General features: G+C 39.1%; 1 protein-coding gene and 1 pseudogene across 1 annotated transcript; both read right to left on the reverse strand.

Moving 5' to 3' along the window:
• Positions 1-3,659: 3,659 nt before the first annotated feature.
• On the reverse strand, positions 3,660-8,365 carry LOC140955805 (uncharacterized; annotated as a pseudogene).
• A 2,634-nt stretch (positions 8,366-10,999) lies between these two features.
• On the reverse strand, positions 11,000-15,487 carry LOC118059567 (putative disease resistance RPP13-like protein 1). The gene is made up of 2 exons (XM_035072453.2): positions 15,089-15,487; positions 11,000-14,956 (listed from the first exon to the last, which is right to left on the reverse strand). Exons 1-2 carry the CDS (start codon positions 15,410-15,412, stop codon positions 11,366-11,368), a joined length of 3,915 nt encoding a protein of 1,304 aa, XP_034928344.1. The 5' UTR covers positions 15,413-15,487; the 3' UTR covers positions 11,000-11,365.
• Positions 15,488-16,827: the final 1,340 nt, after the last annotated feature.

A 16,827-nucleotide genomic window follows, 5' to 3' on the forward strand; every position in this document is an offset into this window, starting at 1 on the left:
TTTTGAATGAACCATGAAGCCAAGTTTGTTCAACCTCTGTCTTCAAACTATCATTCAGGCTTGGTATACATGAAGTTTTGTTTCGTATCATTTTGCATTTGCCATAGTACTCATCTCGGATTCTCAACCAACTATGTTAGAAAACAGGAGGGAAGAGAAGAAATCAGGTAAATGTAAAATTTGTTATGGCATTGAGAAAGTGATGCAAGAGATTCTAGAGGAGCTGAGTTGTCGGATATAGAGTTCATGGCACTGGACTATGTTAACAGGGCGGACCAGCACAAGGATGGCAGAAACAGTACTCACCGCCGTTTGGTACTTAGCGGTCCAAACGGTTTTTGCACAATTTTCAATTTTTTTTTTTTTACTAAAATTGAGTTTTGGTTTGTACTTTCTGGATCGTTTTGATGTGCTGATATCAAAAATAATTTTTAAAAAATAAAAAAACATTATTGGCATACTTTTCGGCACGAAAAACTATTTAAAAAGCAACAGCTACCACACTCTCAAACACCATCTCAGGATCCTTTTGTTACGGGTGTTGAAATGACGCAAATTACCCCAATTCAAAAAGGGCAACCATCTGTTGTTTCGGACCCCCATAATCCATCGTTTAGGCCTATGTTTTCCTAGATTTTTTTTTCATTTTTAGTATCTTTTCGGAACTTGATTTTAAAGTGATTTTTATTTTGGTTTACGTTTATATTTTGATTTTAAAGTGATTTATCTCAAGCCCTTTTTTATGAGTTAATAATTTAAACTTACTTTTTAAAAAATTAAAAATGGTTTTAAAATAACATGAATCTAATAAACATGTCAAATTCAAAACACTTGAGTTTGATAACTAACCAAACCTAAGGTAATATGGATTTGGAGAACTTGCTAGACTCAAGACATATGGATTCAAAGACTACAAAATTCTATAGCTATATGTCGGGGCTCAAGATAATTTCTTAGATTAAAAGTATTATAGGTATAATAAACTGTAATATCTCTTTATGTAGAATAATTATATGAGTCATTTATATTTGAGGTAATAATCTCCCTATACTCATAAGTGTGTACAAAAAAGTCTTTAAAATGGACCCATCACACTTATTATCTTATTAAATAATATGTAAAGATTGTTTATTTCTTATTAATGTCACCAAAAGCAAATGATTTTTTAGTCATTCTTTTCTTTAAAAACGATAAGGTTGAGGGTTATAAATATCTCTAGATAAGGGTTCAAAACTTTTTATCTCTTGAAAAAACTTGAATATATTTTAAAGCATTAACCATATTAAAACTCAAGAATAAACATCTTTGTTCCTTGAATTTAAAGCTTTTTTAAGCTATTTATTACATTTCTTGTAAAAATACTAACTTTATTATCAAAGTATTTTTAAGTCTCATGATTGAAGTTGTTTTTGCAGATACTCAATCTTCTGCTATGGGTTCCTCGATCTAAAAAGAAGAAAATCAATTATCTAAATATATTGACTATTGTCTCAAACACTAAAAAACTTATTGTTTATATATATGGATTTTGTCCTTTTCATTTAAACCCTTCCACAATTTCCCTTTCTAGCTCGATTTTCATAGTTCAGGCCGCTTTAGAAAGTGAGAAAATATGAATATGAAGATAGGTACGATACCTCGTTTCTTGTTATTGTTGTGACAGAAAAATGTGGCTAAATATTGGCAATACAGGCAAGTGAAAATCCAACTCGGTCCAGAACCTTGGATCTTTAATGCAGACAGCGACCATTTTGGCTATCCTGGCGTCTGATCTGCTACATCACCAGGCCGTCTCTTCGAAGCTTAACTCTTCCCTTCACTTTGCGCTGCGCTCACCATCGTTTTCAACTTGATGCATAGGCCATCTGTGGAGCTTAATCAGAACCATCACGAAAAATAATTCTATTATCAAGAGCTGTTTATTAATGTCTCATAAATTCCAGTTAATGATCAAGCAATAAGTGATATACATTACATTAGTACAGTACCATCACCAAAACTTTGTTCAGCATAGTTACAGTTGTTACTCATTTTTTGAGTCATATGTGCTAATGGAGATGATGTATATCCCCTTTAAATTGAAGGCAGGAGTTTAGTTCAAGATTGCTGGGAGATTGACAAAAACAAAGGAGAAGGAAATGTTTTTCGGACTATGTTTCAGCTGGCATCTGCTCTCCTTTATCCTTCCCCTTTGCTATCAAAATTGTCAGGATTCTTAGGCTAATTAGGAGTCTTTAAAATGCTAAATTCATTCATTTGTTATCTGGTCTCTAAGGTTGGATAAATCCCTCAGAAGTTGCACTAAAAAAATGATTCTGCTGTTGTCGTAATTTTTTGTTCCAAATTAGGCTTTGATTGTGATTTGGTTTCGTGCAATATCCGACCATCCCGGCTATATTCTGTCACTCATGACATGTTGAAGAATTGACCTACACCTTTATTGGGTTCTAAGGCTCGCTATTTTTATGGCAGACTCTCAATCAAAGTAGGATGTTTGGCATCGTCAGTTTCCTGAATTAGATCAGGAGATCCTTTTTGACCAACCAAGTTGCAGCCAGTTTCTGTACTTCAAAATAAATTTATCTCATTCTTAATCCTTCATGAAAGTTATAATCCTATACACGTAGATGAATTTTGGTTTTTGAATCACTTGATTTCGATACCAGAAGCTCAAGATATCCCTGTTTGAATATCTCAAAGTGAAAGTAGAGAATTTTGCTACGAGTAGGATTCTGACTCGAATTTTGCGCTAAAGGCTTTGCTTCCATCATGATTGTGCTGGTCTTTATTTTTAGGTTATACTCTCAGTCATATCAGGATGCTCGGTATTTGTCAGTTTTTGAATCAGATCAGGAGACCATTTTTACCAACCAGATTACGACCCGATTCTGTTTTATAAAACGAATTTATCTCACCTCGAATCCTTCATGAAAGTTGTAGTCCTACATGTGTAAGTGAATTTGGGTTTTTAAATATCAGAAGCTCAAGATATTCACATTTGAATATCTAATGAAGAAGCGAAAATTCTGCTGCACAAATTCTGCCGCAAAATCCTGCCACAAGAAGGATTTTGCCCCCCAAGTTTGCAGGATTGAATTAAAAAAAAAAAAAAGACTGAAATAAGGGAGTTAATTGCCAATATAAATTGGAAGAAACTTGGCTGGGTTTTAAAGAAATAGAAAAACAAGATAGGATCAGCAAATGACAGAAAAATCTGCCACCATGAATTACATGGCTGCTGCTGTGTTTATCTTTGCCTTATTTTTTTCCAGTAATACAAACGATGCCGTCATACATTACTTCGCATTGTTTTTTTTCTTTCTTCAACTGAGAAAAGAAGCAACATCGTTTTGAAACAGCCCCATTATGGCACTGTTTATTTGCATTTTTCAGAACAGTACCGCCCCTCTGCAACCATTCCCTGCTAATTTTTTGAAACCTCTCGTCCTTGCACCCTCTGCAACCTGGCATGTACAAGACAACCCTCTTTTTCACGCCAAATGTGTGTAAATCGAATAAGAAGAGATTGAATCTGCAAAGTTATATTTTATTGAACCTTTGGAGAGAAATATATACAGATGATTACATGAGTAACTGTTAAAAATAATAAAGCTATTCAATGCTACAATAATGCAGAATTCTAAGAGATTTGATTTACATTTAATGAATCATAAAAGGAAATAAATACATGAACAATAACTGTTAAACATATTGCAGCAGATTAACCTTCCAACACTCCCCCTCAAGTTGGAGAGTGGATGTCTTGCAATCCCAACTTGCGGACCATAGGAATGAAGAATTCCTTTCCCAATGGCTTAGTCAAAATGTCGGCTAGCTGATTTTCAGAACTCACAAATCTTGTTTCTACAGAACCATCTTGAATCTTATCCCTTATAAAATGACAGTCCATTTCTATATGTCTCGTCCGTTCATGAAAAATAGGATTCGCTGCAATGTGTATCGCGGCCTTATTATCACAATACAATAATGCTGATTGTTGATGCAACACACCCCAAATCTTTAAGTAAGCAACGAAGCCACGTTAATTCGCAACAAGCTCCTGTCATAGCACGATATTCTGCTTCAGCCGAAGATAGAGACACTGTCTTTTGTCGTTTTGATCGCCATGAAATCAGTGAGGGACCTAGGAATACGCAGTATCCTGTGGTCGATCTTCTCGTAAGTGGGCATCCTGCCCATCAGAATCAGAGTAAGCTCGCAGTCTGAGATCACTGGTTGCGGAGAAGAAGAGGCCTTGACCAGGAGCAGATTTCAGATATCTCACCACCCGTAAAGCTGATTCCCAATGATCCTTTCGGGGTTGGTGCATGAACCTGCTTAATATGTGAACAGAATATGTAATATCTGGCCTTGAAACCGTGAGGTATATCAACCTCCCAACCAATCGCCTATATCGCTCTGGATTTTTGAGTAACTCACTTTTATCAGACAATTTTAGGTTGCGTTCCATAGGAGTATTGATGGGAGCTGCTCCCAGCAAACCTGCATCCTTAATAATTTCCAATGCGTATTTTCGTTGAGAGATAAAAGTACCAGCTTTGGATGTGGAAATCTCAATACCAAGGAAATATCTCAGTTTACCAAGATCTTTAAGATGAAATTTTCTATGCAGGAATTTCTTGATATCAGCTATGCTCACGGGATCATTACCAGTAATTAAGATATCGTCTACATATATCAAAAGAACAGTAAATGACTTGCCTTGCTTCTGATGAAGAGAGAATAATCGGCTTTTGACTGTTCATAACCAGCTGATTGTATGGCCTCGGAGAATTTGGCAAACCATTGCCGTGATGCCTGCTTCAACCCATACAATGATTTGTGTAGACGGCAGAATAAGTGTTCCTCCCCCTGTCTTCGAAGCCCAGGCGGTGGAGACATGTAAATTTCTTCGTGAAGATCACCGTGGAGAAATGCATTATTGACGTCAAGTTGATGAAGATTCCATCCACGGGCAGCAGCCAGAGCTAATAGACACCGAACTGAGATGATCTTGGCCGTTGGGGAGAAAGTATCCTGATAATCAATGCCAGCTAAATTGTGTGAAACCCTTCGCCACAAGCCGTGCCTTGAACCGTTCAATTGACCCGTCTGAGTTATGCTTGACCTTGAAAACCCAACGACAACCAATCGGGGTCTTACCAACTGGGAGAGGGGTGAGTGACCAAGTGCCATTGGCTTGGAGGGCTTGTAGTTCGGTTTGCATGGCTTGTTGCCATTCGGGATGAACAGCGGCCTCAGAGTATGATTTTGGTTCCGTGACAGTTTCAATTTTAGCCACAAAAGAGTGATAAGCAGGATTATATCTGTGGTATGAAACGAAATTGGACAGTGGGTATCGTGTACCTTTGATCGGAGCTGGAACGTGGGAGGTCGATTGATCGGAGTAAGCAGCGGAGCAGAAGTAATCGGCGAGTTTAATTGGAGGAACAATTTGGCGGCTGGAGCGACGTGGGGCTGCTGGAGGTGAAGTTGTAGGTACTGGAGAGGTGTGGGTTGGGTCAGGTTCAGGCGAGATGAGGGATCGGAGGGGTATTGGTTCAAGCGGTGGAGACGAAGATTGTGGAATTGGATTTGGGGAGTTTGTGTGGATGACAGGTCGTTGGCTGGAGAGGGCGTGGACTCGGTTTGGATAAGTGGAGAGGGGCTGGGCTGAAGGTGATGATGTAATGGATCGGGAGTTTGAGCTGAGGTGAGGGTTTCTGGGCTGGGCCGAAATTGAGGCTCAAAGGGATCATGGGGCGGGGCTGGAAGCGGGAGGGGTCCAGATTGTGGGTTGATGAGTTTTGGGCAGAATAATGGGGCACATGGGAAGGGTTGACCGTGGCATATGGAAAAATATTTTCATGAAATTTTTACATCCCGGCTAGTAAAGACCTTTTTTGTTGATAAATCAAATAACTTGTATGCCTTTTGACCGATTGGATATCCAATGAAAATAGAAGGAATGGCGCGTTGGTCAAATTTATGAGAAGTGTGAACATTAGTGGCATAAGTGAGACAACCAAAAACGCGAAGATGAGAGTATGAGGGTGGTTTGGAATAGAGAAGTTCAAAAGGTGTTTTGAAAGAGATAACCGGTGAAGGTAGCCGATTAATTATATGGACAGCCGTGAGGGCACATTCTCCCCAAAATTGTGAAGGGAGTTGAGCATGGAATTTTAAAGCACGGGCAACTTGTAAGATGTGTCGGTGTTTGCGTTCCACTACCCCATTTTGTTGAGGAGTGTAAACACAAGAAGTTTGAAAAATGACACCTTTATCTTGAAAAAAGATCGAAGTGAGATAAATTCTCCACCATTGTCACTTCGAAAAATTTTAATGCGAGATTCAAATTGAGTGAAAATATAACTGAAGAAATGTTGTAAAATTGATTGTGCTTCAGTTTTGTGACGCATTAAAAATATCCACGTAAAACGTGTATAATCATCAACAATGGTGAGAAATAATTAGCGCCAGAAATAGATGAATGTCGATAACGACCCCAAATGTCACAATGTATAATATCAAAAGGCTTGGTAGATGAAATAGTACTAGTACCAAAAGATAGACGACTTTGCTTAGCCAAAGGACATATGTGGCAAGCATTTTTTGACTCAACGGAAAAATTCAAAAAAAATTTAGCGAGAAAAACTTAAACGGGAAGGTGAGACATGTCCTAGACGATTATGCCACAGGTCGGTAGAGGAGAGGGTAAGGTAGCATGCAGGATGATTTGTGGTTGAGGAAGGTTTGGTAAGGTTCTTTTTTGTCGCTAGTGCCCACCAAATAGTATAGGCCGTTTCGCTGTTTACCCAAACCAATCGTCCTCCTCGTAGCCAGATCCTGCAAAATACACCAATAAGGGAGAAAAGTCACTGAACAGTTCAAACTCCTTGTCAAACGACTTACTGACATCAAGTCGACTTTGAATGTAGGCACAGATAAAACATCATGCAGATAATAGACTGAATTTAAGGGTAAAGACCCTTTTGCAATAATATCTGCTTTGTCTCCACTAGGTAACAGTACAGGTGGTAGTGAGCAGTCCTTATTTTCATTCAATAATTCAGATGAAGATGTGATATGGTCGGTAGCCCCACTATCAATAATCCAGTTATGGTTATCAAGTTCAGACAAACCTGGCTTTGTTACTGCATTGGCTTTTGAGCTAGAACTGTCCTCATGATTATTTAGGAGTGACAAAAGTTGCTTGAGTTGAGTTTCTGACAACGAAACCGTGGGCCTTACCTCATCTTTGTGGGACATTTCAGATACCTGGTTAGCTAAGGGAAAACCATTGTGTTGATTTCCAATTGAGTGCTGATTTCCAATCGTGCTTTGATTTCCAATCGGGTACCCATTCATCCTCGCTTTAGGGTGTCTCGGTGGATACCCATTTAACTGGAAACACTTTTGCACCCAATGCCCATTTCTCCACAATGGGTGCACTGGGGTCGTCCCCTTCCTGACCCAAAACGGCGCCGATCCTGGTCAAAACGGCGTTCTCCTTGTGGTCGAGTATCACGAGGCTGAGAGAGGCGATTCACGGAGTGTTGTGGGCGATCTGTTTCTGAGATAAAATTTCTTTTTCCTTGATTATTATAACGTACTGCCATGGCAGTACTCCCACCCATCTCCGTTTGTGCAACGCTGAGAAATCGTTGCTTTTCTTCTTGACATACGAAGAATAAGCTTGGCGAATGGATGGCAGAGGATTCATCAGCAAGATTTGGCCTCGAATTGCAGAGTAAGTGTCATTTAAACCATTAAGAACTGCATTAATCTTTGTTGGTCTGCCTGCGTTCCATGTGTTGTGTCTGTGTATGAAGCCAATTCATCCCACAAACCTTTTAATTTCGTGTAATATGAGGAGATGGAGAGCTGCTCCTGTCGAAGATATGCAATGTCCCTCTGAATTCAAATATGCGAGGCGCATTGCTCTGTGAAAAACGTTCCTGTAAATCTTCCCAGACTTCATGTGCGGTGGGATAATAGATTACACTATCTGCAATTTCGGGTTCAATGTATTGATGATCCAGGAATGGACCATATCATTACATCGTGACCAGGTAGCATAGCCTTCAGGATCAGTCTGTTCTGAAGGAATTTCAATTGAGCGATTGATAAAACCGAGTTTGTTCTTGGAGTTTAGGGCGAGAGTCATAGCCCTTTTCCACCCAGAATAATTATCTCCATTCAGTGATTTGGAGACAAGGATGAGGCCTGGATGATCCGAGTGATGGGTGAAATATGGGTTTGAGATGTCAGATTTGCAGAAGTTTGATGCAAGGTCTGATTTGGACGAATCAGATGGAGCAGCGATGGTGCTGGGACTTGATAGATTGATTTCTTGATTGGCCATGACAGTGAAGGCAAAATTTCGTGAGAATGTTTATGAAGGATTTTGAATGCAGAATTTTGATTTTAGAATTTCAATTTACGTGGGCTCTGATACCATGTAAATCGAATAAGAAGAGATTGAATCTGCAAAGTTATATTTTATTGAACCTTTGGAGAGAAATATATACAGATGATTACATGAGTAACTGTTAAAAATAATAAAGCTATTCAATGCTACAATAATGCAGAATTCTAAGAGATTTGATTTACATTTAATGAATCATAAAAGGAAATAAATACATGAACAATAACTGTTAAACATATTGCAGCAGATTAACCTTCCAACAATGTGCAGCTGCAACTCAGAGCTCTAGTCCAAGGGAAACCATTTTACACCTCACTGTGCCAATTGTGAAAGAAGACGTAAAGAGGAGCCCCATCATCATCTAAAGGCTGGGATTGTTTCCCTAACACAGACGGTGGAGATGAGAGAATGTGAGGGTGGTCTCCAGTTCTTTCATATATAACAGACTGCTTTGTAAAAAAAAAAAGGAAAAAAAAAAAGAAAGGGTAGGAGGAGGAAAAAAAAAACAGAGGGGGCTAGGATAGAAAAACAAAGAGAATGAGATGAAAATTATCTCCCGTCTATCCTAGATTGTCAAAATGGAGTTCACCAAATCTACGGGTTTTCTAAAACTCCCAACGGCAAAAAGAGGAAGGCTTTCTTTAGTTTTCGAAGGCAGAAAAGCAAAAGTTTTTTTCACCTATCTACACCTCATCTTCTGCACTCAAACCAGCAGCATTCGCAGGTATAGTTTCTAGTTTTTTCTCCTTGCTGTATTTAAACCTGGCATCTGTTTGCTTGTTTCTTTTTTCAAAATCTATTTCCCGCTTCGCTCTAGATGTTCAGTTTTTTTTTGGTTTGAACATAAGGGGTTTGTGCTTACTCAATGTTACTTCCATGATTTTTAGTTGGGTTACTGTCATGTTAAAGCTGCATGCTCCTTTCTTGGTTTATTACTTTGATAGACCGTGAGTTAAAGGTCTTCATTGCCTCTTCCTCCCTCTGCTCGAGTGTCTCCTTGCCGGGGAATGTTACATAGGAATGGTAGTGGTTTAGAAGTGCAGTTTTTTATGTGGGGAAGAAGAAGAGAAAACAAAGTGAGTAGGGGATACAGAGAAGGTCTAAAAACAGAGAAGAAAAACGGACAGAAAAAACAGAGGGAGGAAACAACGAAAATAGAAGAGAAGGGGAAAATAGAGAGGAAAGGAAAGGGAGAGAGTTGAGAGAACAAGAAGAAAGCTTAAGAGTAAAAATAATAGGAAACAATGAAAGAGAAGAGGTTAACTTTAATCTATCTTACCTTGACTCCATTTTTTTTGCTGCAAGCAGGAGCTACAGACTGTCACAGGAGGAGAAGTTTTTTATAAAAAAACAAAGCTTTTGGCTAGTGAAGAAAGTATATAACGTGAGGGAATTTTTGGGAGGGGAAAGTAAAAAGGGCATGAGGGAAGTTTTCTTTTTAGGCAGGGTTGTTCTTCTTTAGACTCTTAGATCACGTTTTTCTTTTTTAAAAAACAAGATTAGCTGGCCATTGGTTTCTAATACATAGGATGAAAGTATGCCCCTCAAGTTTCTTTCCTTTCACGAGCATGGCAGTGTTCAAAATTTAGGATAACAGAGGAGAAGCATCCTTGAAAGAAACATCAATTATAATTGGGGACATTTTAAATTTTTGATTCCACAATTTATGCATCATGAAAATATAAAATACTAAGGTAAAAATAGGCTTTTAAAGCATCTTGAATTTCCTTAAATTTCTAACTTGGTTTTTTTTGTTTTTTTTCATTGCGATTTACGAGTCGCGAATACTTGAAATACTAATGGAAAAATGAGCTCTTAAGCACATTGAATCTTCTTAGATTTCTATCTTGGTTGTCTCTAAATTTATAAATTCTAAATTTATTTCAAATGAAACATACATTTCAAGATATCTGCACCGCTTTTCTTAGGCACTTTATAGACATATTTAAAGGTATAATCTGTATTGGCCAAGGATTCTTTCCCCTTAGACTTTGAACCCAGGTTTGTTCATCAAAGCAAATTTATCCCAAGAAACTAATGGGATTAGAGAACATCAACACCATAGCAATTATAAGGCAAACCAAACACCAAGCAGCTTACCTTAAGTAGGACATACTAGGGATGCTAAAACCTTCCCTTTGCGTAATCAGTCCCTTGCCTTAGAATCTCTGAAAGACCAGTTAAGTTTCTTAGTGAATATAATACTAGGTGGTGACTCCCTTTTTCACAAAACAAAGGCCCCGAAATCAATTCCCCGCTCTAGGAAGGGTCGTCGCGACGTAGTGCTCTCACGAGGGTACGACAGTTACTGAAATCAAAGGCTAAGGCTGGTGGTGCTCAGGTAGCGACACAATTTACTGTCGTATGATGGCAGACAGGTTACAAATTAAGCTTTTTCCCCCTGTTGATAAGCTAGCTGGAGAGGCCCAGCTGCAGGCCACTCAAAAGAGAAAGCATGTCTTGTAGAAGTTCATATCTCAATTAATCAAGCAGGCTTCACAACTTGCTACAGAAGAGAAATTGTGATAGGAACCTATGGCTGGCAGCCTGATGATGATCTAATTATCTCCATGAAAGGAATCACAGGTTAATAATATTATTAACAAAGGTATTCACAATGAATTCAAGGAACTTAGTTTGACAAATGATTAGCTTAAAACCAAAAAAAATGGCAGGTTCTGCAGAGCACGAACAAGGACAACATCAACCACTTGGTGTCATTTTCAATGAAAGCAGACACCTTGTTTATAGCAAAAAAATGGAATGGGTAACATTAACAACATGAGTGCATGACGATTAAACCTTGTTTTTGTGAAAATACAATGCTCCATGACTAGCCATTAGTGACACGAGGAATCTCAAGAATTTATAACACCACATATGCAAAGCTGATAAATTAGTAGATATGTAGCGCGAATGACAGAAGACTGTTCCTGCTCAATTTCTTGTCCTCCTAAATGCTTTAATATTTATAAAGGGGATGTGAGAAATCTTGGGCCAATCTTCGCCTATCTCCTTCCGACACCTTTTTTCTAGCAAAGGACAATCTCCAATTTCAAGATATTCAAGGGAGGAGGGCAGTCCCTGTTCTGGCATGGATTCAAGCTTAGGACAACTCCAGAAATTCAATTTGTGAAGAGAGGAGAGCTGCTGAAGCCCCTTGTAGCCCAGAGATTTCAGATTTGTCAGGTTCAGGATGTTAAGGTATTCAAGAGAGGAGGGAAGCCCCTCTTCAGGCATGGACTCAAGCTTAGGACAATCACTGATCATCAATTGGCGAAGAGAGGTGAGGTGCTGAAGCCCCTTGAACTCTAGAGATTTCAGATTTGCCAGATTCCAGAGTTGAAGGTACTCGAGGGAGGAGGGCAGCCCCTCTTCTGGCATGGACTCAAGCTGAGGACATCTCCAGATCTCCAACTTGCTAAGAGAGGTAAGGTGCTTAAGCCCCTTGTAATCCAAAGATTTCAGATTTCTCAGATCCTGGATTTTAAGGGTTACAAGGGTAGAGGGCAGAAGCGTCTCCTCAGGGAAGGACTCCACGTCATCTTTCCCAACAAATAGGAAGTGTGAAAGAGAAGTGAGAGATTGCAAACCACACACCTTCAATTTTATACAATCTTGGATGCAAAGTGAGTTTAACTTAGATGGCAAACCCCCTTCTGGAAAGAAATCAAGCTGTAGAAGTGAGATCAGTTCCAATTCCTCGAGGGAAGGAAGGAGGGAATGCATGTTTCCTGGCAGCGACTTCAAATTTATGCAACCCTCTAACTCAAGCCTTCTCAAATGTGGGACAGCCAATCCTCCTTCGAGAAAAGATACTAAATTAGGACATTCTGCAATTTTCAAATGACGGAGAGCCTGCTGTTCCTTTTGTATGCAAAGTGACTCAAGATTTTGACAATATTGGATTGTAAAGGTGGATAACGGGGGTAAAAGGTCTAGCTGACAAAACTTGAGCGAACTGCAATCGAAGATGCCAACATCTATGATTATAGAAGAGGAAAGGTAACTCATTTGCTCCAATCCCTTAAGTTGAGAATCTTCTCTAAAGGTAAGACACCACCTAGAACTAGATAATTCCTCTATATATATACGATCATTAGAACCCTCACCGTCATTGACCTGGATTCTGGTGATCTTGGGAGCCTTTGGAATTGAAACCACAAGCTGTGGACATTCTTCAATGTCAAGTTTCAATAGAGAAGGAAGGTGGCCAGGCAAGGCATTTGTTAACTCCGGACATTTTTCTATCCAAAGCTCTTCAAGATGAGGGAAAGCACCGGCTGCATCTGTATTCCATTCCTTCCATTTTCGCATCCCCTGTAATGTTAAACTTTTAAGGGATTTAAACGGCTTCTCCATGAAAGGGCCAATTCCATAGAACTCAGAACCAACAGCCACAACTTCATCAAATCCTTTAATTTGGAGCTCTTCAAGATTTGGCAACTGCCCAAGTGGTGGTAAGGAGGTGGAGTTCTTGCATCCATCAAGATCCAAAGACACCATATTTGAGAAAGAAGAGTTTCCAACCCAACCTGGAAACTTTGTGCCCCCATAAGCAGTAATGACAAGCTCTTTCACATTTTCAGGAGGCTCCAATTTCTCAAGTACGTCTCTGCCATCCATATCTCCATCCCATGCCAACCTCAACCTCTCAATCTGCTTCTTACCCTTCAAATTGGCATCCAAAGCATCTTGAACATCCTCAACATTTTGGAGATTCCAAATAGAAAGCTTCTCTTGAAGATGTAAGAGCTCCCCCAACTCTTTAATGCAGGACCCATTCTGTTTTCCCAAAAAGAAATCTGTCAACTTTCGAAGCTTTGTGAGTTTTCCCATTTTGGGTGGCATCTCCTTCAGTTTTGTCCCTTCGATATCGAGATGCTGTAAGTTTACCAGTTTGGACATGTTGGTTGGCAACTTGATGAGATAGTAACACTGCTTCAAGATTAATGTTTGCAAATTGTAGAGTTTGCTCATATTTTCAGGCAGCCTTTCTATTGATTTACCCGAAAGGTCTAGATATCGCAGATGTTTCAAGTTGCCGATGGAATTGGGTAGCTGAAACTGATGTATATAACCAGACCCAACAAATGACAGTACTCGCAAGCGCTTAAGAATTCTCAACATGTCATGCAATACCTTGCCATCAGCTTTCCACCCAGGCGCCACTAACAAGAAGTTGCGCAGATGTTTGACTTCATGAATGTGCTCAAATATCTTGGATACCTGATCATATCTTGAAGTGAGTGATAAATAACGAGTCCTTTCAGGAAGCCTGCATGGATTTCCACCATTCAACCTAGAGCCTGATTCTCCATCTCCCATAAACTTCAAGCAAAATTCTCCTGATACGTATTCGGCTAAATCAATTATGAGTTCATGCATGATGAAGCTTGACGGATCATCGCTTGATTTCTGGAAAAATGACCTTGAGACAAGTTCATCAAAGTACTTCTCACCTATTCTTTCAATCTCCACATCGCCTCTAGACTGGACTAAAAAACCCTCTGCCATCCATAAGGTGATCAATTCTTTCTTCATAAATGTATAACCCTTAGGAAATATTGCACAGTAAGCAAAACAAAGTTTTAGGTGTGATGGGAGATAATAATAACTCAATCTTAGAGCCGGAGGGATGTTTTCATTTGACAACCCCCACATGTTGCTATTCGATATCCTCTCCCATTCCTTGGCATCTCCTTCAGAGTGCAAAAGACCACCGAGAGTTTTCGCAGCCAGAGGTAGTCCTTTGCACTTTCTCACTATTTCTCTGCCAAATGCTTCCAAGTGTGGGAGTGCACCGGAATTTACACCGCTAAATGCATGCCTTGCAAACAACTGCCAGCAATCTTCATCGCCTATTCCTTTCAATGAGTAAGAAGGGTTAACAGTTTGCATCACTTTCGCCACACCTTCATTCCGTGTTGTTACCACAGTCTTACTTCCTTGCCCTGCATACTGCAAAGGTAGCAGTAATTTGTCCCACTCACTGTACTCGATATTCCACACATCAACTAGAACAAGCAAAACCATTTTCCCCCCCAATTCCTCCTTCAGAGATTCATCAGGATCTTTGATGCCACAGGCACTTGCATTGACCTTCTTAAGAATATCATCCATCACCCTTGTTACATCGAAAATCTCAGAAACCCAAACCCAAACCTTGAGTTCAAACAAATCTTCTACCCTGCTGTCGTTGTAGACAAGCTGAGCTAGAGTGGTTTTTCCAATCCCTCCCATTCCCACTATAGGAATCACAACTACGTTCGGGTCATTTTCTTCAGTCCGTCTCAACAATTCCATTATGGCTTCCCTGTCAGCATCCCTACCATAAACATAAGATTCATTAACTAGAGGAGTTGTCTTCTCTGACAATGGTCCACCTCCAACAGCACCTTCTATCCGGCGAAGATCACCCTTGTGCTTGATTAAACGTTCAAGCTTCTCAAAAATCTTTCCTAACTTTGCTTCTATCCTTTTCATCCTTTTGTTAGTTGGATTAAGAAATGGAAGGAACTGCCCGACCTTCAATCATGAAACATGAAATAAATTTTAGAATAGACAGCTTTAAAAGTAACATTTGATGTAAAGGATAACTTCTGTTTTACTAATAGTTTATCCAATTTTCCTTGGAAGAAGATTCAAAGCAGTGCTTACCTGAGTCCTGACAATTTGAGAGGCAGCTTTGTCCTTGGATCGTAGATGTTCATAATCAATCTCCTCCAGCAAGTCCTCAGCTTCATAGACAGCATGTTTAACATCATTAAGCCAGTTCTTCACAGCAGCCTTTGTAATCTGCTTCTCCTCCGCGTCGTCTAGCAGTCCGCTGACAGTATTCAGTGTTTCTTTCAACTTTTCCAGAAGATCATCATTGGGTTTTTGCGTTTTGAAGAATCCCAGAACCTCAGGATAGGCCAACTTCTCGACCAAAACCTCAATAACAGCAGAGAGAAGTGATTCTCCAATCAAAGCCAGAGCCATGCTGTTGATCTTTGCCAAAGAACTAGCAGAAAGCGAGAAGAAAATTAATTACAGAATACAGACAATGAGATGTCAAGAAAACAGTTGACTTTGCCCCTGTTTTAGACCAGTCGTTGTTGATAATGTCCTTAATTTTCACCTTACTCCCTTGATCTTGATACCAAATTCCAAGACAGTCCTAAATTTAACAAGTTATACAATTCACAAGATGAATTTATTTGGCCTGGAAGGTTTTACAAAGCAGTCGTAAATTTATCAAGTCATATAATTCAATGGCTTTTGACAGTGTTTACGATTTTCAATTCGAAAATGGTAGAGGGGCTATTCAGTTTTGCACTTTAATTTCAAAGGAAAATTGTACTAAGGATCTTGAGCTTCTCATAGAAAGAGGAGTTGCTAATTAAATTACATTGATTTCTGTCGGTAATTAGTACATCAAAGCACATTAACATTAGTAGAGATGCAAGTAGGGACATCGAGAAAATGGCTAAAATAGAGTAGGAGATTGACCTTAATTCTTTAAATGCATTAATAGTAATAGTGTATTTGAAAGTATATTTGGGTTGTTTTTTAAATTATTTTTTATTACAAATTATATTAAAATAATATTATTATTTTTAAAAAAAAAAATTTGATATTAGCACACTGAACTTACCCAAAAACATTAAAAAAATATTAATTTAAAAAAAAAAAATTTTTATAAATACGGGTTGGTATTCTTAAACGCACCCAAAGCATCATTTTAATACTTTGGGTGTCGAATTCATAAACAGGTTCTAAATCAAGTGACGAGGGTCACCATCAGCAATTGCTTCCAGGAAACACAACTTACAGAACAAACATGCAATTAGCTTCTGGAGAAACCAATCACATTTCAGTCATTAGTAGCTTTTCTTCAAAATCCAGAGTTGCAATATTTTTTGAAAGGCATGGATTGATTTGGTTCAAAGAGGAGTATTATTATTAGCAGCATGATATGGCTGGTTTTGTTGTAGCCTTGAAAGGGAAGCTGTTTGCCTGTTATTGCTGTGACATAGAAGAAAAAGTTACAAGATATTGGCAGTATAGAGTTCCAAAATCAACAACACAGGCATGCAAACATCCGACTCTGTCTTGGCTCTGGATTCGTTGCTTGGGCAGGGGGGCGAACATAACATTTTTGGATATCCTGGTTTCTGATCTGATGCATCTTTGGCCAGAAAGTTGTCTCTTTCTAAGTTTCACCCTTTTTACACCTTGCGTTCCATGTCATTTTCACGGTGAGGCATAGGCTATCTCTCGAGTTAATCCTGAACGTAGAACCATCACGAAAAACCATCAAGCAGCTGCTTATTCTGATCAACCTTTTTCTTTTCATAATATTCCAGTGAACTATCAAGTTGTGAGTTATATAGATTGGTAGCATCTCTGTTCTC

This window comes from Populus alba, chromosome 7 (assembly GCF_005239225.2).
Source record: "Populus alba chromosome 7, ASM523922v2, whole genome shotgun sequence".
NCBI classification, from domain to species: domain Eukaryota; kingdom Viridiplantae; phylum Streptophyta; class Magnoliopsida; order Malpighiales; family Salicaceae; genus Populus; species Populus alba.

What these genes read in the sequence shown, in the direction of transcription:
- LOC118059567 (XM_035072453.2), bottom strand. Translation starts at nt 15,412, where the DNA reads ATGGCTCTGGCTTTGATTGGAGAATCACTTCTCTCTGCTGTTATTGAG. An exon ending in CTCAAATTGTCAGGACTCAG is followed by an intron (nt 14,957 to 15,088) that starts GTAAGCACTGCT and finishes TCATGATTGAAG; the next exon opens with GTCGGGCAGTTCCTTCCATT.